The following is a 15,735-nucleotide window of genomic DNA, read 5'->3' as shown; positions in this document are numbered from 1 at the left end:
TCAGGCCAACAACTGCTTGCGAATATTTGAGCTTCATATTGATTGATCGAAGGTCAAACAGTTGTCCGCGACGTGCACAGTTGTGCTGAAGTCTATCCCTGTTAAGCTCTATCGAAAAGGGGAAAACGCTGAAGTAGTGGTTGTTAGTGCGCGCCAGCCGCTTCTAGATCCATCTCAAATCCGCAAAGCGTGCTTCGACCACGTAATGGTACCGTTGAGCAGGGACCTGCTCGTTGTCGCTTTCCAACGAGACATTTGCGACCTTTTCATCCAAGTAAACGATGTCCATTACCGCGACACTGCAGCTGCGTTACTCGAAAATTGGCAGGAAGCTCGAAATGCTTATTGAAGTTTCTTATGCTCAAGCTCATTCACTAAAAGTGTTCATCAGAGGCTAGGAGAGATCTATTCAACACAGAGTACACGCGGTGTTCACTCAAAATACGAGATCTCTTTTCTTCAGCCTCTTCAACCCAATCGTTTCAGCCATGCTATAGGCGCCTATTGGGTTTGGTATTCCAGCGTGCCCAGGACTTGGTGGTACTGGTCCAGTCTCCCATTGTGTCTGATTCGAGCCCATAAAAAACTCAATAGTACCCCCATTCATCATAATATCGCTATGCTTGAACCAGTTCTGCGTCCATGGCTGTCCGTTGAATTGCACTGACTGTACATAATAACTGTTCGCGTTGTCAAGATTGTGTGCGGTTATGCGTAATGTTGCGTTATTGTTAATGGTCATGTTGATGTCGTTGAACCAGGGACTTTCAAGCAAGAATATCGGCTGCGTAACGATAGGATACAAGCCGAGCATTTGCCAGACGAGCCAGCTATTCAGGGCTCCTGCGTCGCTGTTTCCTGGTACACCATAATTGGCATTGTGAAAGTACTGATTCGCCATAGCTCGAGAGCGCTGAACCGACTTATGTTGTTTACCAAGGTAGTTGTAGAGGTATGGTGTCGCAAAATCAGGTTCGTTGCCGATGTTCATGATCGTGGTGATGCCGGCTCCATTGGCCCCTAGGTTTTGCTGAGATGTATTTGGCTGAAAGATGTAGTCGAGGCGCTGCTCAAAACCAGCAGCGCCACCCATGAAGTCGATCAATGTGTCAAGGTCATGTGGCACTGCGAACGAGTATTCAAATGGAGTGCCTTCGTACGAAATTGAATCCCATTCACACTCCCCGCAAAGTGCTGGATTGTATCCCGAGAGATTGAATGTGCCGTCTGATAGACGAGGTGCGAGAAAGCCAGTGAATATAGGAGTAGTGTTGACGCTGGTAACATTATGCGACCAATTGTTCTGCCATTGAGCTGAGCGATTCAGGTATTTTTGAGCTTGGTCTGGTGCCTCACCAAGCGCAACCTGGTAGAGGGCAAAATCGTTAGCAGCATACTCGACACTCCTTGACAGGGAGCGAGCACTGCGATTTTGAGATAAAAAGCCGAGTGGAATCCAGTCATAGAGCGCACCACGTCCTTCTTTGACGCTGCCAGTCATGTCGAGCGGGCTGAAAGTGTTGTATGGCACGACTTCAGCATCTTTTACCATCGCGAGCCATCCTGCGCCCCAGTCGATACCACCTCTCACACCTCGGACATAGGCATCAGCTAGAATGTTATCTGCATTTGAACCTCCTTGCGTCAAGCCGTTGTAGTTGCCGCTTCGGCCATCAGGCATGTAGCCTTCGTGCCTCCATATATCAATCAGGGAACGTATCATGCCTTCATAATAGTCTGGTTGTAGTAATTGGTATAGGGTGACCGTGCATCTGAAGATGTCCCAAGCAGTGTAAATGTCATCGAAAGATGGCTCACTGGATACCCACAGTGGATTTTCACCAGTGCGGTCCGATGGCATGAGGTGCATGAAGTACAAGCTCGAGTATAACAGAATGAGGTTGGTCTCGTTGTGTGACGAATCGGTTGGTACTTGGATCTTGCTGAAGACATTCTGATTCCATTCATCCACGGTAGCCTGAACAGTATCATTGACATTCCACGATGAAATCTCGGAATCCTTGAACATGCATGCTTTCTCTGCCGAGATAAAGGATATTCCAACCTTGGAGGTCACAGTTGTGGCCGAAGATGAGTTAGCCCAGCTAAAAACTGCTCCTACCCGATCGAGAAGAAAGCCAGATTCTTGAGTCGTGTTTCCGAAAATAGGCATTCCGTAGGGCTCGTTGGAGAATACATGCTGTCGCTGGTACGGATCTGTGTTTCTGGCTGTCCAGGTCTGAGCCTGATTAGGCACATGTTCAAATTCACCGCAAAAGTAAACACGCATGGGTGCACATTCGCCAAAGCCTCCTCCGTATTGACCATAACCTGTATACTGCTTGCCACCTTGTTGCAGCTCGATTTGACCGCCAAGAAATGTTTGTGAGGTATATTGACCGAAGCCGAGAGCAGGAAGGTAGTGAGAGACATCGACCAAAACATGTGCCTCGCCGGGTGGGAAGCTGTACTGGATGATGCCACTGTGACGAGCAGCTGACAACGAGATAGTGATGCCGTTCTCAAGACTCGTGCTGTAGTATCCAACACGTGCAGTCTCAGTGACGCGCCTTTGCCAGTAGGTTGTATTGTCCAGAATATTCACAGGAGACTGAATTGTGGTAAGAGGCATCTGATGCACAATCCCGTATTTCGGAGGCCCTCCAGTGCCGCTTTCGTGCATCATGGACACACCAGTGACAAGACCTTGAGGTGTATAGCCTCCATTGATTGTGGCTAAGCTCAGGTTGGTCTCGTAAGTATCGATACCGAGCTTCACCACTCCAAAGGGTACAGCAGCACCAACAAAGATGTCGCCTCCTCCAAATGCCTGACCGGGTATAGGCCCTTCTGAACCTATCAGAGGGTTGACGTATTGAGCGTAGTCGACCGTGGCTTTGCTGCTAGAGACGTTGGTGATCTGCGCTGTGGTCAAGGCAATAAAGCTAGCTAGCCAGAGCCTGCGATTGATTGGCCGCATATCTAGCACGAAGTTGTACAAGCAGTGAGGACGAGGGTGCTAGAAGACTTTTACCATGTTGTATATTCCTGGGCCTGTATATCCGTGCAAGTCTGATGATACTCAGTGTATCTACGAGGAGCAACATCGACACTGCAAATGGGATGCTCATGAAGCTTATTGTGCTGCGCGAGACTGCTCATCAGAGGCCTGAAGAGGTGATGATTGACATCACGATCCGCACGATCGACACGTCTGACCAGGCTGTTTCAGGCAGCTGGTGAAGTTAACATTTCCCAGGACAAGAGGCAGCTGTCAGTATGGAAGGCATTATGCCGTTGTTGAAGAATTGAACGATGAGCATGATCTTGAGCTGTCAAACAGTACCGCCGACCATACTAGCTTCCAGATGCGCCGCCGTGGGAAGCCCATTTAGAACTGAGACAAGCACTTCTTCCAGCGAACTGTGGGAAGCCTATCAGCGAAACACGACCGAAAGACTTTTAAAGCTGTCTGCTGCAAGTCCATGTCGCAACGAAGGTTAAAGTGAACGATGCTTATATCTGTAGCTGCAGGCTTGTGAAGGTTATGCAGAAAACTTTCCGTTGAATGCTAGTATGACCGCTAAGCTACTCCTAGCGGCGGCATTTTTAGAGGACATCTGATACATCGGTCGTCCACGTGCGGCCGCGTTATTGAGATCAGCCCCGGTCGCAAAGCGCTCATCGCTCATCGCTCCTTGCTATCCTCTTCCTTGGCTACGACTAGTAACGAATGAGTTGTCATTGTATCTGCCACTTTCGCCATGATGCTGCGTGGGCCTTTGCTAGCAGTCTCGCATTTAAAGCCGCACTTCGATGCCCTCCTTGAGCATCGTAGTCAGCCTGGTGCCAATGATTATGACCCGCTGCCTTGCATGCTGTGCTGATGTGGTAGCTTTCTTGTCAACAGCCTGCATCTCGTCCTTCATCTTACATGCAAGTGATAGCTCCGACAGCTTCCCTTATCGTGCTATCACACTTGACTCAAGTTGACATGGTGTCGGAGAGATCAGGTTGGGAGAACACCGTGTGCAAGAGCTTTGTGCAATTATGACACACGAGTCGGCACAAGATATCACCACGACCTCCAGAGCAGCCACACGTCGTCCCAGCGCCAATGGAGCAACTGGCTATCGATACTCTGATGTCTATCTCACTGAGCAGGCGACAGCTCATCTCGGGGATGTGAATGTCTACCCCCAATATTACGCCAATCATACTGCGCAAGGTAAACGACACTGCGGATTTCATAGGGGATGATCGAGACAGGGAAGAGAAGCCAGACGTTCGAACTACGTCCGACCCTGCTTGAGTATCTAATTCAGGTCGCCGACAAGTTCACTGACACCATATGCTTTGCGCAGGTTCGCAGTTCTTACTACGCCCTACCATCGTCATACCTTTCCGTCGTGACGTTCGCGATTTCGTCGAGCGCAACATTCTCAAAGACATTGCAGAACGCTGGTCTCACCCAGCTGCGCGCGTCGCTATAGTCGGACTGGGAGGAGTTGGGTAGGTCTCTTTGTCGAGTCCGAGTAATGTACTGAACTGCAGGCAAGAAAAACACAGATCGCCATCGAACATGCCTACCGATGTCGAGACGCCGATCCTAACATGTGGATATTCTGGGTCCACGCCAGCAGTGCGGAGCGTTTTCAAGAAGGATACAAGGACATCGCTGCCACCCTCCAGCTGACGGGGTGGGACAATCCCCAGGCCGACATTCTGAGCATGGTTCAGCGGTGGCTCTCAAACGAGCACAACGGTCGTTGGACCATGGTGCTAGACAACGCTGACGATTCGGATGTTATATTTGGTCTGTCAGCCCCTAGAACTGATACCCAGATAGCAATCTCTTCATTGTCAGCCCAAGCCGGCTCGACAAACCGATCGTTGTCAACCTATCTTCCAGTATCACCTAATGGGTCGATTCTTATCACCTCCCGTAACCGCCGTATTGCAGAGGGTCTTGTTGACTATTCCCAGGACATCCTCGAATTGACGTCAATGACAGTTGAAGAGGCTGCCAGTCTTCTCTCAAAGAAGCTGGGACACGATAAGAACGGCACAATCGAAGATGATCATATATGCTTGGTGCGAGAGTTGGACTGCATACCGCTAGCTGTTTCTCAATCAGCAGCGTATATTCTTCAACGTGCTCCACGTATGGACGTCGCTAGCTACCTACAAAAGCTTAGATCGACTGATACTTATCGTGATAGGCTGCTGGCCGTACAAGGTATTCGAGGCGCACGGCGAGATGAGAAGTCTTCTAAATCCATACTAACCACTTGGCACATCTCATTCCAACATATCCAGACCGCCCAGCCATCTGCGGCAAGGCTCCTGGCCCTTATGAGCCTCTTCGATCGTCAGACCATTCCCGAAGACCTGCTAGTAGGCCGATACTCCATAGGCATTCACAGCTCGTGGAAGCCGCCAGGCAATCAAGACAGCTTCCAGTCCACCTTTGAGGACGATATCTCCATTTTAAAAGCTTATAGTTTGATCAACAGTGGTGCGAGCGACAATCTGTTCACTATGCATCGATTGGTTCAATATTCAACCCAGAAATGGCTTCAGCTCACAGATTCCGTAGAGCGTTCAGACAACGAGGGCATAACCGATACGGCAAGGAATGCTTTTGAAGAACGGGTGAGCAACTACGATATATTTTCTGACTCGGGCTACAACAGCGCCGAGCCTGCCGGCACGATAAAGGCGATGTCATTTGCGACAGATTCCATCGTCCATGCCAATGTGGAAATGGCAGATGATGAAGAAAGTGCAATGTCAGACCGAGAAACATCTGTTCGTAGCATTCAGCGGGTCATTAGAAGTCAGGATGACATACAATCTCGTCTCGGTCTTCCCTTTTCACCGGCGGTTCGGAAAGCCGAAGTTTTGTTGCTACAGCTTCTATGCGAAGATGAATTGTTCGCTGAGTCGTGTCGACTTATGTTTCTGGACTTTCAGGACTCGAGTTTACTTGACTCGTCTTTGCGCGAGGACATTACGGAACTTCTGAAGTACTATTTCCTCGATCTACGGCAAGCGGCGATAACAAGGCTTGAACACGCAGCTTCGACTTTGTTTAGAAGTCGTTTCTACCGTGAGCGAATAGCAACAAATATCGTCCGTCATATCAGAAATCAGACACCACTCTACGTGGACGACGAAGACGAGAATGCGACGAGGGAAAAGACATCCATGTCCAGGGAGGACTTAAACTTATGGCTGATGAAGAATGCGGGTTTCGGTAACATCGAGTATGATTCTCAGCTTGATAATGAACAAGCCCAGTCTACCAACGAGAAGCGACACGGAAATCCGAATGATCACACAGCGGGAGAAGGGGCTGAGGATCAGGAATCTTCATTACATGATGCAGTGTCAGAAATCATTCGGGACGACGACCTTGTCGGCAAAATGGAGTATTTCCTGCTTAAAGGGCAGCCATTTCATTCACTCGTGGATCGGGCCAACTTCCACACACTTCGTCCTCAATTCTGTACATTGGGCCGCGTTCTAATGACGTTTTCAAAAGACAGTGTTTCTTTTAAAACTACTGATCAAGCGAACTGGTATGAGCGATGCGCCAATTTCGTATCACGGCATTCAGAAATTGAATGGGGCTGGTGGCCGCTGCCACTACCCAAGACTCCACTTCATCCAAGTGACATTCGAATTTCGTGGATATGCGTAAGTCCTTGTCGTCGCTTCGTGCGCCTGTGTTCTTGCAATGTCCCACTGACGATCGCAGCATTGTGGCCGAAGATACCATCAAGACGTGCCTGCCGAAGATGGGCGAAGACTGAAACGATTGCTTGAGATTAGATGTTCCTCACCCAGTACAGACCATGCATGTTTGCAAAATCAGATGCGCCACAGAGGACTTAGGACGAGCTTGTTGATGTCTTCAAGCAGCTCGTGGTGGCAGCCGAGCACCTGGGCCCTCAGGTCTCTCGGGGTTCTGATGTTCCCGTTAGTATTTTTAAACCCAGCGTCAAGTCAGTCATCGGGTGATCATGCTATCTTCACAACTAACCGCAGCAATGGGAACAAGCAAGACTTCTCGAGAACCTCGGACAGCACTACGAAATCAATCACCCACCACAGGGGCGATCCCAACACGACCAATACAGAAAAAGCTAACGATTTGCTAAAGTGTGAGCAAAGGGAACATGAGATGACGGCCTTACGATTGGTTTTCGCTACACAAGGACGCAAAAAGCACTCGCTATCGGTCAAACAGCTTGAGTTCAATTATCAGATGAACGACGGCGACGTCGTAGGTTCCATGGTCACAGCTTACCGGCAGCTCCGTGGATTTTACCGATATTGGTTTTCCGTTTATCACTTAAAAACATTTGCCTTCACGAAATTGATTAAGTACGACAATGGGAAGGTGCACAGTGAGGAAACCAGTGAACGAATACCAGAAGACAACCTAGACTACGAGTATCTCCCAGACCTCATGCGTCCACTTTGTGACTTCCGACCTCCTGTTCACGAATCCGAATTCATGTGCCTGTTGCACGTTTGCCCCGAATCATGCATCTCACAAGCAATCGGCTGGCATGAATGCGACAAAACTGGATACGCGGCTTCGATTACGCCGAGATTACCGAAAAAACGAAGTGCATGGATGTTGGACGACAACGACCGAAGCGCCGCATGGGGTCTTGTCTGCTCCTTTCAGCCGTCGATTCCTCATATTTTATTTTGGCATGCAATCATCGCGGTTGTGTGTTTTGGATTCTGCACCGAGCTCACACTGTTCGGTTTCGAATTCGCGAGTGAGGCTTCAATGCGGCTGGGACTCATTCTCGTTGCTTTGTCTAGCTTCTGGGCTAGCGCAGGCATCCTGCCAGCACCGAATACCAACGTCGATTCACGCAGAATCTACGGATCAGTGGCAGCACATGATTCTGTCATAATTCAAGGCGATCGTTTTGATAGTCACAGATCCGCTGCTACCTCAGTCCTGCATCTTTGAAGCAGAAGCGCTAGAAGAACATTTTTGCCTCCGAACTGTGGAAATTCGATCGACTTACGTGAAATATGAGTTTGCGGCATTTGATCAGCGATCGACACTGTGCGCAGCGTCTGGTATCTCGCATGCACGCTCTACATGAAGGGAGACTTTACTGATGCTTTGCCTGCAGACGTGCAGCGAGCGATTACGAGAAATCACGTGGTGCAGATTATCCTGATGTTTTGAGATGTCAGAAACGGCTAGCGAATTGTACTGAGGCGGTAGAAAGAGCCGAATTGTTGAAACAGCTCGGTTCAATACCCTTAAGACCTCGCGACGCTTCCCACGTCCGGGAGGTTGAGCAGTGCCTGGGAAATAACTGAGCGAACTCTCCAGCTACACCACACAGTACGAGTTCTTGCTGACATCATCTGAGAGCGACTTTCTTGCTCGAGCAGTTCAGCAGCTGTGGCACGACATCATGTGCTGGAAAACCAAGTTCCGAAAGGTCTTACATGGCCTTAATAGCCAGCCAACACCTCATCTCCACTTCCTGGATCAACTCTCACTCCACTAGCGACAATATCCATCGCCCTCCTCCTCCTCCTGCTCCACCTCGATCCGATGGAAGGCATTCACACCATACATCCTCCCAATACCTCCTCTCCTCGAAGTCTTGACAAATCCCCCACTCTGCCTCTCCGGTCTCAATTCTTCTAGCTCCTCCCTTATCTCCGCCAACACACCCGACCCCCGTAAATGCGCCATCTGAGCCATATACTCGCCCTCCACCAATCCAACTCCACCCGTCTGTTTGAGATCGAGTTTCCAGTTTCCAATTGCTTGGACGTTGTATGCTGGACGGTGAGGGTGGAGGGAGTGATTGTATGGTGTGAAGGTGGAGAAGGGATCAGTTCTGCTTTTGGTGTTGAAGTGGGAGAGGTATGTTTCGCTGGTGTGGAAGTGGGTTTCGAAAGGTGAGGGAGTAGTGGTGATGGTGGTGGTGTTGTTGGGGAGGTGAGGGTATTCCGTGGGGCCTGGGTGTTTGTCGGTCGACGGCGTTTTGGCTTTGGCAGCGGCTGGACTGCTTTGAGGCTGCAGCATTTGGAGTTTACTGCGTTTGGACATGGTGTGTTGTGGCTGAGTAGCCATCTGTGCTTCTTGGAGGAACATGCTGGGGTTCAGTAAACAGGACAGGCATCTGCAGAGCGGTTATGTCTATCACGCCACGATCGGGAAGAGAGCACTGGAAGAGAACTATGGGTATCCTGGACAAGTATCGTGTCTATCCTGGTTTGTGGCCAGAATAGAAAACACGACATGGTTTGTTTGGTCAGCAAAGGCAAAGATTGTGTTTTGTACTGGCGACGACAAACTCAAATGAACGGCTTGAACAATTCAGAAAGACACAATGATATAGGCAGGTGGAAAAGACACGGAGACTGTGTTGCGGAAGAACGTATTGATTCATGACCGATTATGAATGGAGTTTGGCGGTGCTTTATGTAGGGATCTCGTCGCGATACATGAATGATCAGCTGAATTTTCGCTACAACTCCTGCCTCCTTTGCAAGTATATGTGGTACATATTGAAATATCAACATAGTAACGATTGACAAAGACTTCTTACAACGAAGGCCTGATTGGGACATCTGGTCTCTTCCATCCAGCTTCCTCTGCGATCAGCTCGGCAGCTCTCTCGCCAATGCCAAGAACAGTCAGCATAGGGTTGATGGTCGGCATGGCAGGGAAAACACCTGCATCAGCAATTCTCAACCCCTCGAGACCACGGACCTTGAGTTGTGGATCGACCACTGCATACTCATCCTTCGTCACGTCACCCATCTTTGTGGTTCCAGCAGGGTGATATACTGTGTGCGCAACTCGTCTGGCATACTCGCTGAGCTCTTCGTCTGTATTGACGTTTGCACCTGGGGCAACCTCTCGCTTCAGCCATGATTTAAATGGTTCCTGCTGAGCGATCTTTCGTGCTGCCTTCATGCCGAAGACGAAGGTGGCAGCATCGTAGCCTTGTGGATCCGTGAAGTAGCGGAAATCAAGTGCTGGTTTGACGTTTGGATCAGCAGAGGTCAGGTAGAGTTTGCCCTTTGATCGTGGTCGAGGAATATTTGGTGTCATGCAGAATGCATCGACGATCTCGTCGTAACCTAGTCTTGTAGTATTGAGAGTGAACGGAATCTGGTAACAGTGCATCATGACATCTGCAATCTCTCCATCGGCGAGCTGTTGAGGGTTGAAAGGATTATTGTTGGGAGTGGATTGCGATGCTGCATCGGCTGGTTCGCGGCGTAAGAAGATACCGGCATCGGAGTCCATAGTTGTCTGGTTGGCTGGTACTGGCTTGTTAAGTTCCCAGATGATGATCGTTTCTGGATGATCGAGCAGGTTCTCACCAACACCTTTAAGATCAGCTTGACAGGAGATACCCAGTGAGGAAAGCTGTTCTCGAGGACCAAGTCCAGACAGAAGCATAAGTCGTGGTGTGTCGACGGCGCCAGCGCAAAGGATTGTCTCGACCTTTGGAGTGATTGTCCTCTCGTTACCATCGTGCAATTTGACACTTACACCTTTCACGGACTTCTTGTCTGCTGACAGGTTGATCTTACCAACCCACGCATTTGTCAAAACAGTCAAGTTGGATCTCTGCTCCTCACCTCGAAGTATGGGGTGAATGTAAGCCACTGACGCGCTAGATCTATACCCATTGTCTGGATTGTAGCTGACGGAGAAGAATCCTACACCCTGCTTCAAGGCACCCTGAGTCGTGATTTCCTTGTTGAAATCGTGAAGGACCGGAATATTCATAGCCTGGGAACACGACTGAACCCAGTCCTTGCACAACTGATTTCTATGCCGACTGTGGACAGGCTGGACTGTATTTCTAAGATTGTTCAATACTCGAGTCATTGTCTCGAAGGTCCAGCCTTTAGCGCCCATTGACTGCCAGATATCCATGTCGAACTTGAAGGGCCTGAATGAGATCAAGGTGTTGTGGGAAGAACATCCGCCAAGAACTTTCGCTCGAGAATGTCGAATATGGGAATTGCCCATGGGCTGCTCAGTGGTTCCGTAATCATAGTCGAGCTCACCACCGAGTAAGTTGAGCCATTTCTTAAGATCAAGGACTCTGTCATCCATAAAGTCGCTAGGCCCAGCTTCGATTAGTAGGGTCTTCTTGTGAGGTAGATATTCAGCTAGCCGCGAAGCGATTACACAGCCTGATCACGTTAGTACAAATCAGAGGTGCTTTGGGCTCGAACGCCGCATACCGGCAGTGCCGCCACCGACAATCACGTAGTCATAGCTGTCGCAGTCGGAAGCAGATAGTTGATTGGTGGTCGCCATAGCTATTGTTGCTTGGGATCTATGGCGGTGTGAAGACAGACGACCACAATTCAACTTCGCAGCAGATTCTCTATTGTTGAGTGAAGACTCGATATTTGGGTACTTGTAACAGACCACAGAGGGATGGAAAGAAATACAAAGTTGAGAATTCAAGAGCTGATCCGACGAAGCGAAAGTAGGAAGTCAGATCCTGAAGTCTCAAAAGTAGATATGGATCCACATGGTTTTCACTTCCTCGTCAGGTCAAGCGCGTTGGAATTTATTGATTTTCGGTCACGAGCTTTCACATACAACATCTGGTCTAGCTCTGCCGCATTGACCAAGAATTGCTGTGAGTTTCAGGTGTTTCCAGGGCATGTTGAAACTTGCAAAATGTGTTCATCCAAGTGGCTGGCATTATGAAAAACGAAATTGTCGTAGCACATCAAACAATGATTAGATAGCAAGGTAGTGAATTCGATTGAGGAAAAAAAAGTTCAGACTGGACACTCAGATAACGGTGAAAAGATTGGTTGAAGATCGCGTCGTCAAAAGTCCATGATCCGCCTTCCTGCAGCGATAAGCCGCGTAAGAGCGGCAGGAACGACCCTGGAAAACTCCGCTCAAAGTTACGTAATCTGGTAGCATTTCACAGCAATTGCCAGGACAGTACGCCTGTAACAGATCTAGTCTGTAGCAAAGTCTTGATGCACAGTGAGCAGCTAATCGACGTCTGAAGTGGGAAGGAAATATTACAACTTGGGAAAGTACTTGACACTCGCACGTGGCTGCGTAACTGCAGTTCGTTCAAACTGAATAAAATAACGTGGATCCAGCATTGAATCACAGGCTTTGAAAATCTCATCTGGTGTTTGATAGCAAGGTCACAATCACAATCTGTTCATCAAGCATACATTGGGATTGCCGCAAATTCAATACACATCGAGACGTCTTGATCTTAATCTGAAGGGAAACAAAGCATGCCACCTTCCATGGATCGCCATACCTTTATCAATGGAGCACCTCGGTCATCACACGGCTCCAAATCTCATCAAGCTATAGACCCATCGACGCTGGAACCTATAGCCACTATACACACATCTTCAGAGACGGATCTTGATGATGTTATACAAGCTGGAGTCAAAGCTTTTCCAACCTGGTCATCTACGCCCGCGATTGAGCGGTCAAGAATCCTTCTGAAAGCCGCTGCCATACTCAGATCACGTACACACGAACTTGCAGTAATTGAGACACGGTCAACAGGAAAGCCGTACTCGGAGACGTCTCAGATCGATATCCCGACAGGTGCTGATGTACTAGAATATTACGCCAACCTGGTCGCTTCAGGAGGGTTGAACGGTGAGTCGTTTCCGCTCAGATCAACAGCTTGGGTATACACAACGAAAGCACCTTTAGGAGTATGTGTCGGCATCGGAGCATGGAACTATCCCATTCAGATTGCGCTTTGGAAGTCATCGCCGTGTTTGGCAGCAGGAAACTGCATGGTCTACAAGCCAAGCGAGTTCACAAGCTTACATGCAGAAGAGCTTGCCAAGATATACAAGGAGGCTGGTGTGCCCGATGGCGTATTCAATGTTGTGTATGGTGGAGGTGATGTAGGTGCTTATTTGACGAAGCATCCAGATGTCGCGAAAGTCAGCTTTACTGGACAAGTCAGTACAGGGCGGAAAGTAGCTGGTGCTGCGGCAGGCGAGATGAAATACGTTACTATGGAGCTTGGTGGAAAGAGCCCGGTCATTGTGCTTCCCGACGCAGATATCGAGAATGCCGTGGATGGAGCGATGATGGCCAACTTCTTTAGTACTGGCCAAGTCTGCACCAATGGCACAAGGGTGTTCGTACCAAGATCTATCAAGTCACAATTTGAGAAGAGGTTGGTGGAAAAGATGAGCTACATCCGAGCCGGCGATTTGTATGACGAAAACACGAATTTTGGACCCCTTGTCAGCAAGCCTCACTACGAGAAGGTAGTCGGATACATCAAGCATGGCATCGAAGTCGACAAGGCAGGGTTACTGTATGGTGGCCTCGATACTGAGGTATTGACAAGCCGTCTCCCAGAGAAGACCAGGAAAGGCCTCTGGGTCAGACCAACAGTCTTCGCTGACTGCACGGACTCCATGCGCATCGTCAAAGAAGAGATCTTCGGCCCTGTCATGGCAATTCTCTACTACGATACCGTCGAAGAAGCAGTGAAACGCGCCAACGATACACCTCTCGGCCTCGCTGCAGGTGTTTTCGGCAAAGACATCAACCAGTGCCATCAAGTGATCAGCCAGCTTGAAGCAGGTATCACATGGATCAATACGTGGGGAGAGAGTCCGGCTGAGATGGCTGTTGGAGGGTGGAAACAGAGCGGTGTTGGTGTTGAGAATGGTCGGAAGGGATTGGAGGCGTGGGTGAGGAACAAGAGCACGCTTGTTGAGATGGGTGGGGAGGTGCCGACTGTGTTTACTAAGGTTTTACCATCAAAGCTATAGGATAGCAGATATCAAGTTGGTATTCTATATTTTGACACGAAACAGGATGTAGGACCAGAGTAGGAAAACTGTTATTGTACTACGAGAGAAATTGAAACCACCTATAATTACCGCGCTATGCTCAAAATCAAAGAACAAGTTACATCTCAATGGTGTTGACTCTAGAACCCATGTTCGTGAGCTTCATTCCATCTTCCATCTTCTCGATATCGTCCATAGCAATGGCCGAGTCCACAAGCCTGCCATGCATACTATCTGGCGTCAACTCACCATTTTCAGCTTTATGTGTCTTCTTGTTCGCGCCGTTGGTATCAACCTGCAGCTTCTTCAACGCACCACGCCACTGATTCGATCGCGAATCTTCACTTATCGCAGCAACAGTAGCTCTTCCTTTCCTTTCAATCTGCTCCACCTCGACTCTCTCAATGCTCTTGAAGTATCTCACATTCTTGACCAGCATCTCATCCGTAGCCGCGTCGTCACATGCAATTACGGCATTTTCGTGCATCTGCAGACAACTCGCGGTCCACATCTGAGACACGGAACCCTCGACCACCTTTTGCAGTGCCACAGCTTTGTTATGTCCCGTAACGATTAGGACGACCTCGCGTGCGTCCATGACCGTGCCCACGCCTACACTGAGCGCTTGTCTCGGCACCTGCGAGATATCGTTGTCGAAGAAGCGAGAGTTTGCGCGGATCGTGTCTTCTGCTAGGGTAGCGACTCGCGTTCGTGATCGCAGGGAGGATCCAGGCTCATTGAAGGCTATGTGGCCGTCTGGACCTATTCCGCCGAGGAAGAGCTCGATACCGCCTGCTTCTCTGATCTTGCGCTCGTACTCGGCGCACTCAACCAGTAGGTCGGGTGCGTTTCCGTTGAGTAGATGTACATTTTCAGGTTTCACGTTGACATGTGCGAAGAAGTGCTTGTACATGAAACTGTGGTAGGATTCTGGGTGGTCTTCTGCCAGATCAACGTACTCGTCCATGTTGAAGGTGACCACGTTTGCGAACGAGATGTCGTCATTCTTGTATGCTTCGACGAGGTATTTGTAGATCTTTTCTGGACTACTGCCGGTGGGAAGACCTAAGATAAAGAGACGCTCGGGTGTAGGTGCAAAGTCATTGATACGTTCTGTATGGTGTCAGCAGCAGTTCACCATAGGCCCCAGTTCTATTAGAGCTGACTTACTGATTATATACCGCGCTACATACTCGGAAGCGCTCTCTGCATCGTCACGGATAATGAGCTTCATCCTGGGCCACTGAGCTTCGAGTCTCGACTGTGTCAGTTCCCTAGTGTGAACAGTAAGTACTAAGGGTCGAGTCTCTGGTGGTTAGCATGTCAAGATAGGATGGACATCCAGAGCTACGAAAGATGGTCATCTCTCATATCATGATACACGATGCCTCACGAATCTTTAGGTGACATCAACCATCCCAAAGTAAACGATACGTATCATCATACTATCGAGATAGCAATGGAACTGTCCATTGAAGTGAGTGGCATCGGACGTCTGCGGCACTCTGTGAAAATGATTGGACGTTGCGCTGTCTTGAGGATTCACGTTTGATAAGGTTGGAGAGCAAAGGTTGCATGCTGGAACTGGAGGAAGGTAAGTCGGAATGTAAGTGTCTCGAACGGTATCTTGTAATGACGCATTTGGTGAAGACCACATACGCATTGTCTTTCGCTTGAAGTGAAGTGTATAACAATCTTTTGACCATGTACGGAACTCGTAACAGGCAAGCTCAAGTCCAAATGGCAAGTCTGCCGCAATGCAACCCTCTTTTCTGTCTGTCCTTCTGTCAACTCCTCAATGTTACCCTCACCTTGAACCTTTTACAAGCTTTTCCTTTGTGTGGATTCTGTTGCTTGCTGACGTCCCACACGTGCCAGGCGGGTCTTCTA

At 49.1% G+C, this 15,735-nt stretch overlaps 6 protein-coding genes across 6 annotated transcripts; 2 read left to right on the top strand and 4 right to left on the bottom strand.

Moving 5' to 3' along the window:
• Positions 1 to 436: 436 nt before the first annotated feature.
• On the bottom strand, positions 437 to 2,980 carry LTR64_000101 (uncharacterized protein; the record flags this gene model as incomplete). The annotated part of the gene is made up of 1 exon (XM_064894487.1): positions 437 to 2,980. One exon carries the CDS (start codon positions 2,978 to 2,980, stop codon positions 437 to 439), a length of 2,544 nt encoding a protein of 847 aa, XP_064757174.1.
• Positions 2,981 to 4,050: 1,070 nt separating this feature from the next.
• On the top strand, positions 4,051 to 6,831 carry LTR64_000100 (uncharacterized protein; the record flags this gene model as incomplete). The annotated part of the gene is made up of 3 exons (XM_064894486.1): positions 4,051 to 4,228; positions 4,365 to 4,512; positions 4,560 to 6,831. The coding sequence occupies 3 exons, from the start codon at positions 4,051 to 4,053 to the stop codon at positions 6,829 to 6,831; spliced, it is 2,598 nt and encodes an 865-aa protein (XP_064757173.1).
• Positions 6,832 to 8,551: 1,720 nt separating this feature from the next.
• Positions 8,552 to 9,151, bottom strand: LTR64_000099 (uncharacterized protein; the record flags this gene model as incomplete). Its single annotated transcript, XM_064894485.1, has 1 exon — positions 8,552 to 9,151. The coding sequence occupies one exon, from the start codon at positions 9,149 to 9,151 to the stop codon at positions 8,552 to 8,554; it is 600 nt and encodes a 199-aa protein (XP_064757172.1).
• Positions 9,152 to 9,604: 453 nt separating this feature from the next.
• Positions 9,605 to 11,344, bottom strand: LTR64_000098 (uncharacterized protein; the record flags this gene model as incomplete). The annotated part of the gene is made up of 2 exons (XM_064894484.1): positions 9,605 to 11,217; positions 11,269 to 11,344. 2 exons carry the CDS (start codon positions 11,342 to 11,344, stop codon positions 9,605 to 9,607), a joined length of 1,689 nt encoding a protein of 562 aa, XP_064757171.1.
• Positions 11,345 to 12,303: 959 nt separating this feature from the next.
• LTR64_000097 (uncharacterized protein) lies at positions 12,304 to 13,824 on the top strand (the record flags this gene model as incomplete). Its single annotated transcript, XM_064894483.1, has 2 exons — positions 12,304 to 12,682; positions 12,740 to 13,824. 2 exons carry the CDS (start codon positions 12,304 to 12,306, stop codon positions 13,822 to 13,824), a joined length of 1,464 nt encoding a protein of 487 aa, XP_064757170.1.
• A 139-nt stretch (positions 13,825 to 13,963) lies between these two features.
• Positions 13,964 to 15,079, bottom strand: NAG1_1 (Glucosamine-6-phosphate isomerase (Glucosamine-6-phosphate deaminase) (GNPDA) (GlcN6P deaminase); the record flags this gene model as incomplete). The annotated part of the gene is made up of 2 exons (XM_064894482.1): positions 13,964 to 14,958; positions 15,016 to 15,079. 2 exons carry the CDS (start codon positions 15,077 to 15,079, stop codon positions 13,964 to 13,966), a joined length of 1,059 nt encoding a protein of 352 aa, XP_064757169.1.
• Between the last annotated feature and the right edge of the window lie 656 nt (positions 15,080 to 15,735).

The sequence above is a fragment of the Lithohypha guttulata genome (assembly GCF_036872675.1).
Source record: "Lithohypha guttulata strain CCFEE 5908 chromosome Unknown scaffold_1, whole genome shotgun sequence".
Taxonomy (NCBI): Eukaryota; Fungi; Ascomycota; class Eurotiomycetes; order Chaetothyriales; family Trichomeriaceae; genus Lithohypha; species Lithohypha guttulata.
Note: the sequence above shows the minus strand (reverse complement) of the source record. Positions and strands in the feature narration are given on the sequence as shown.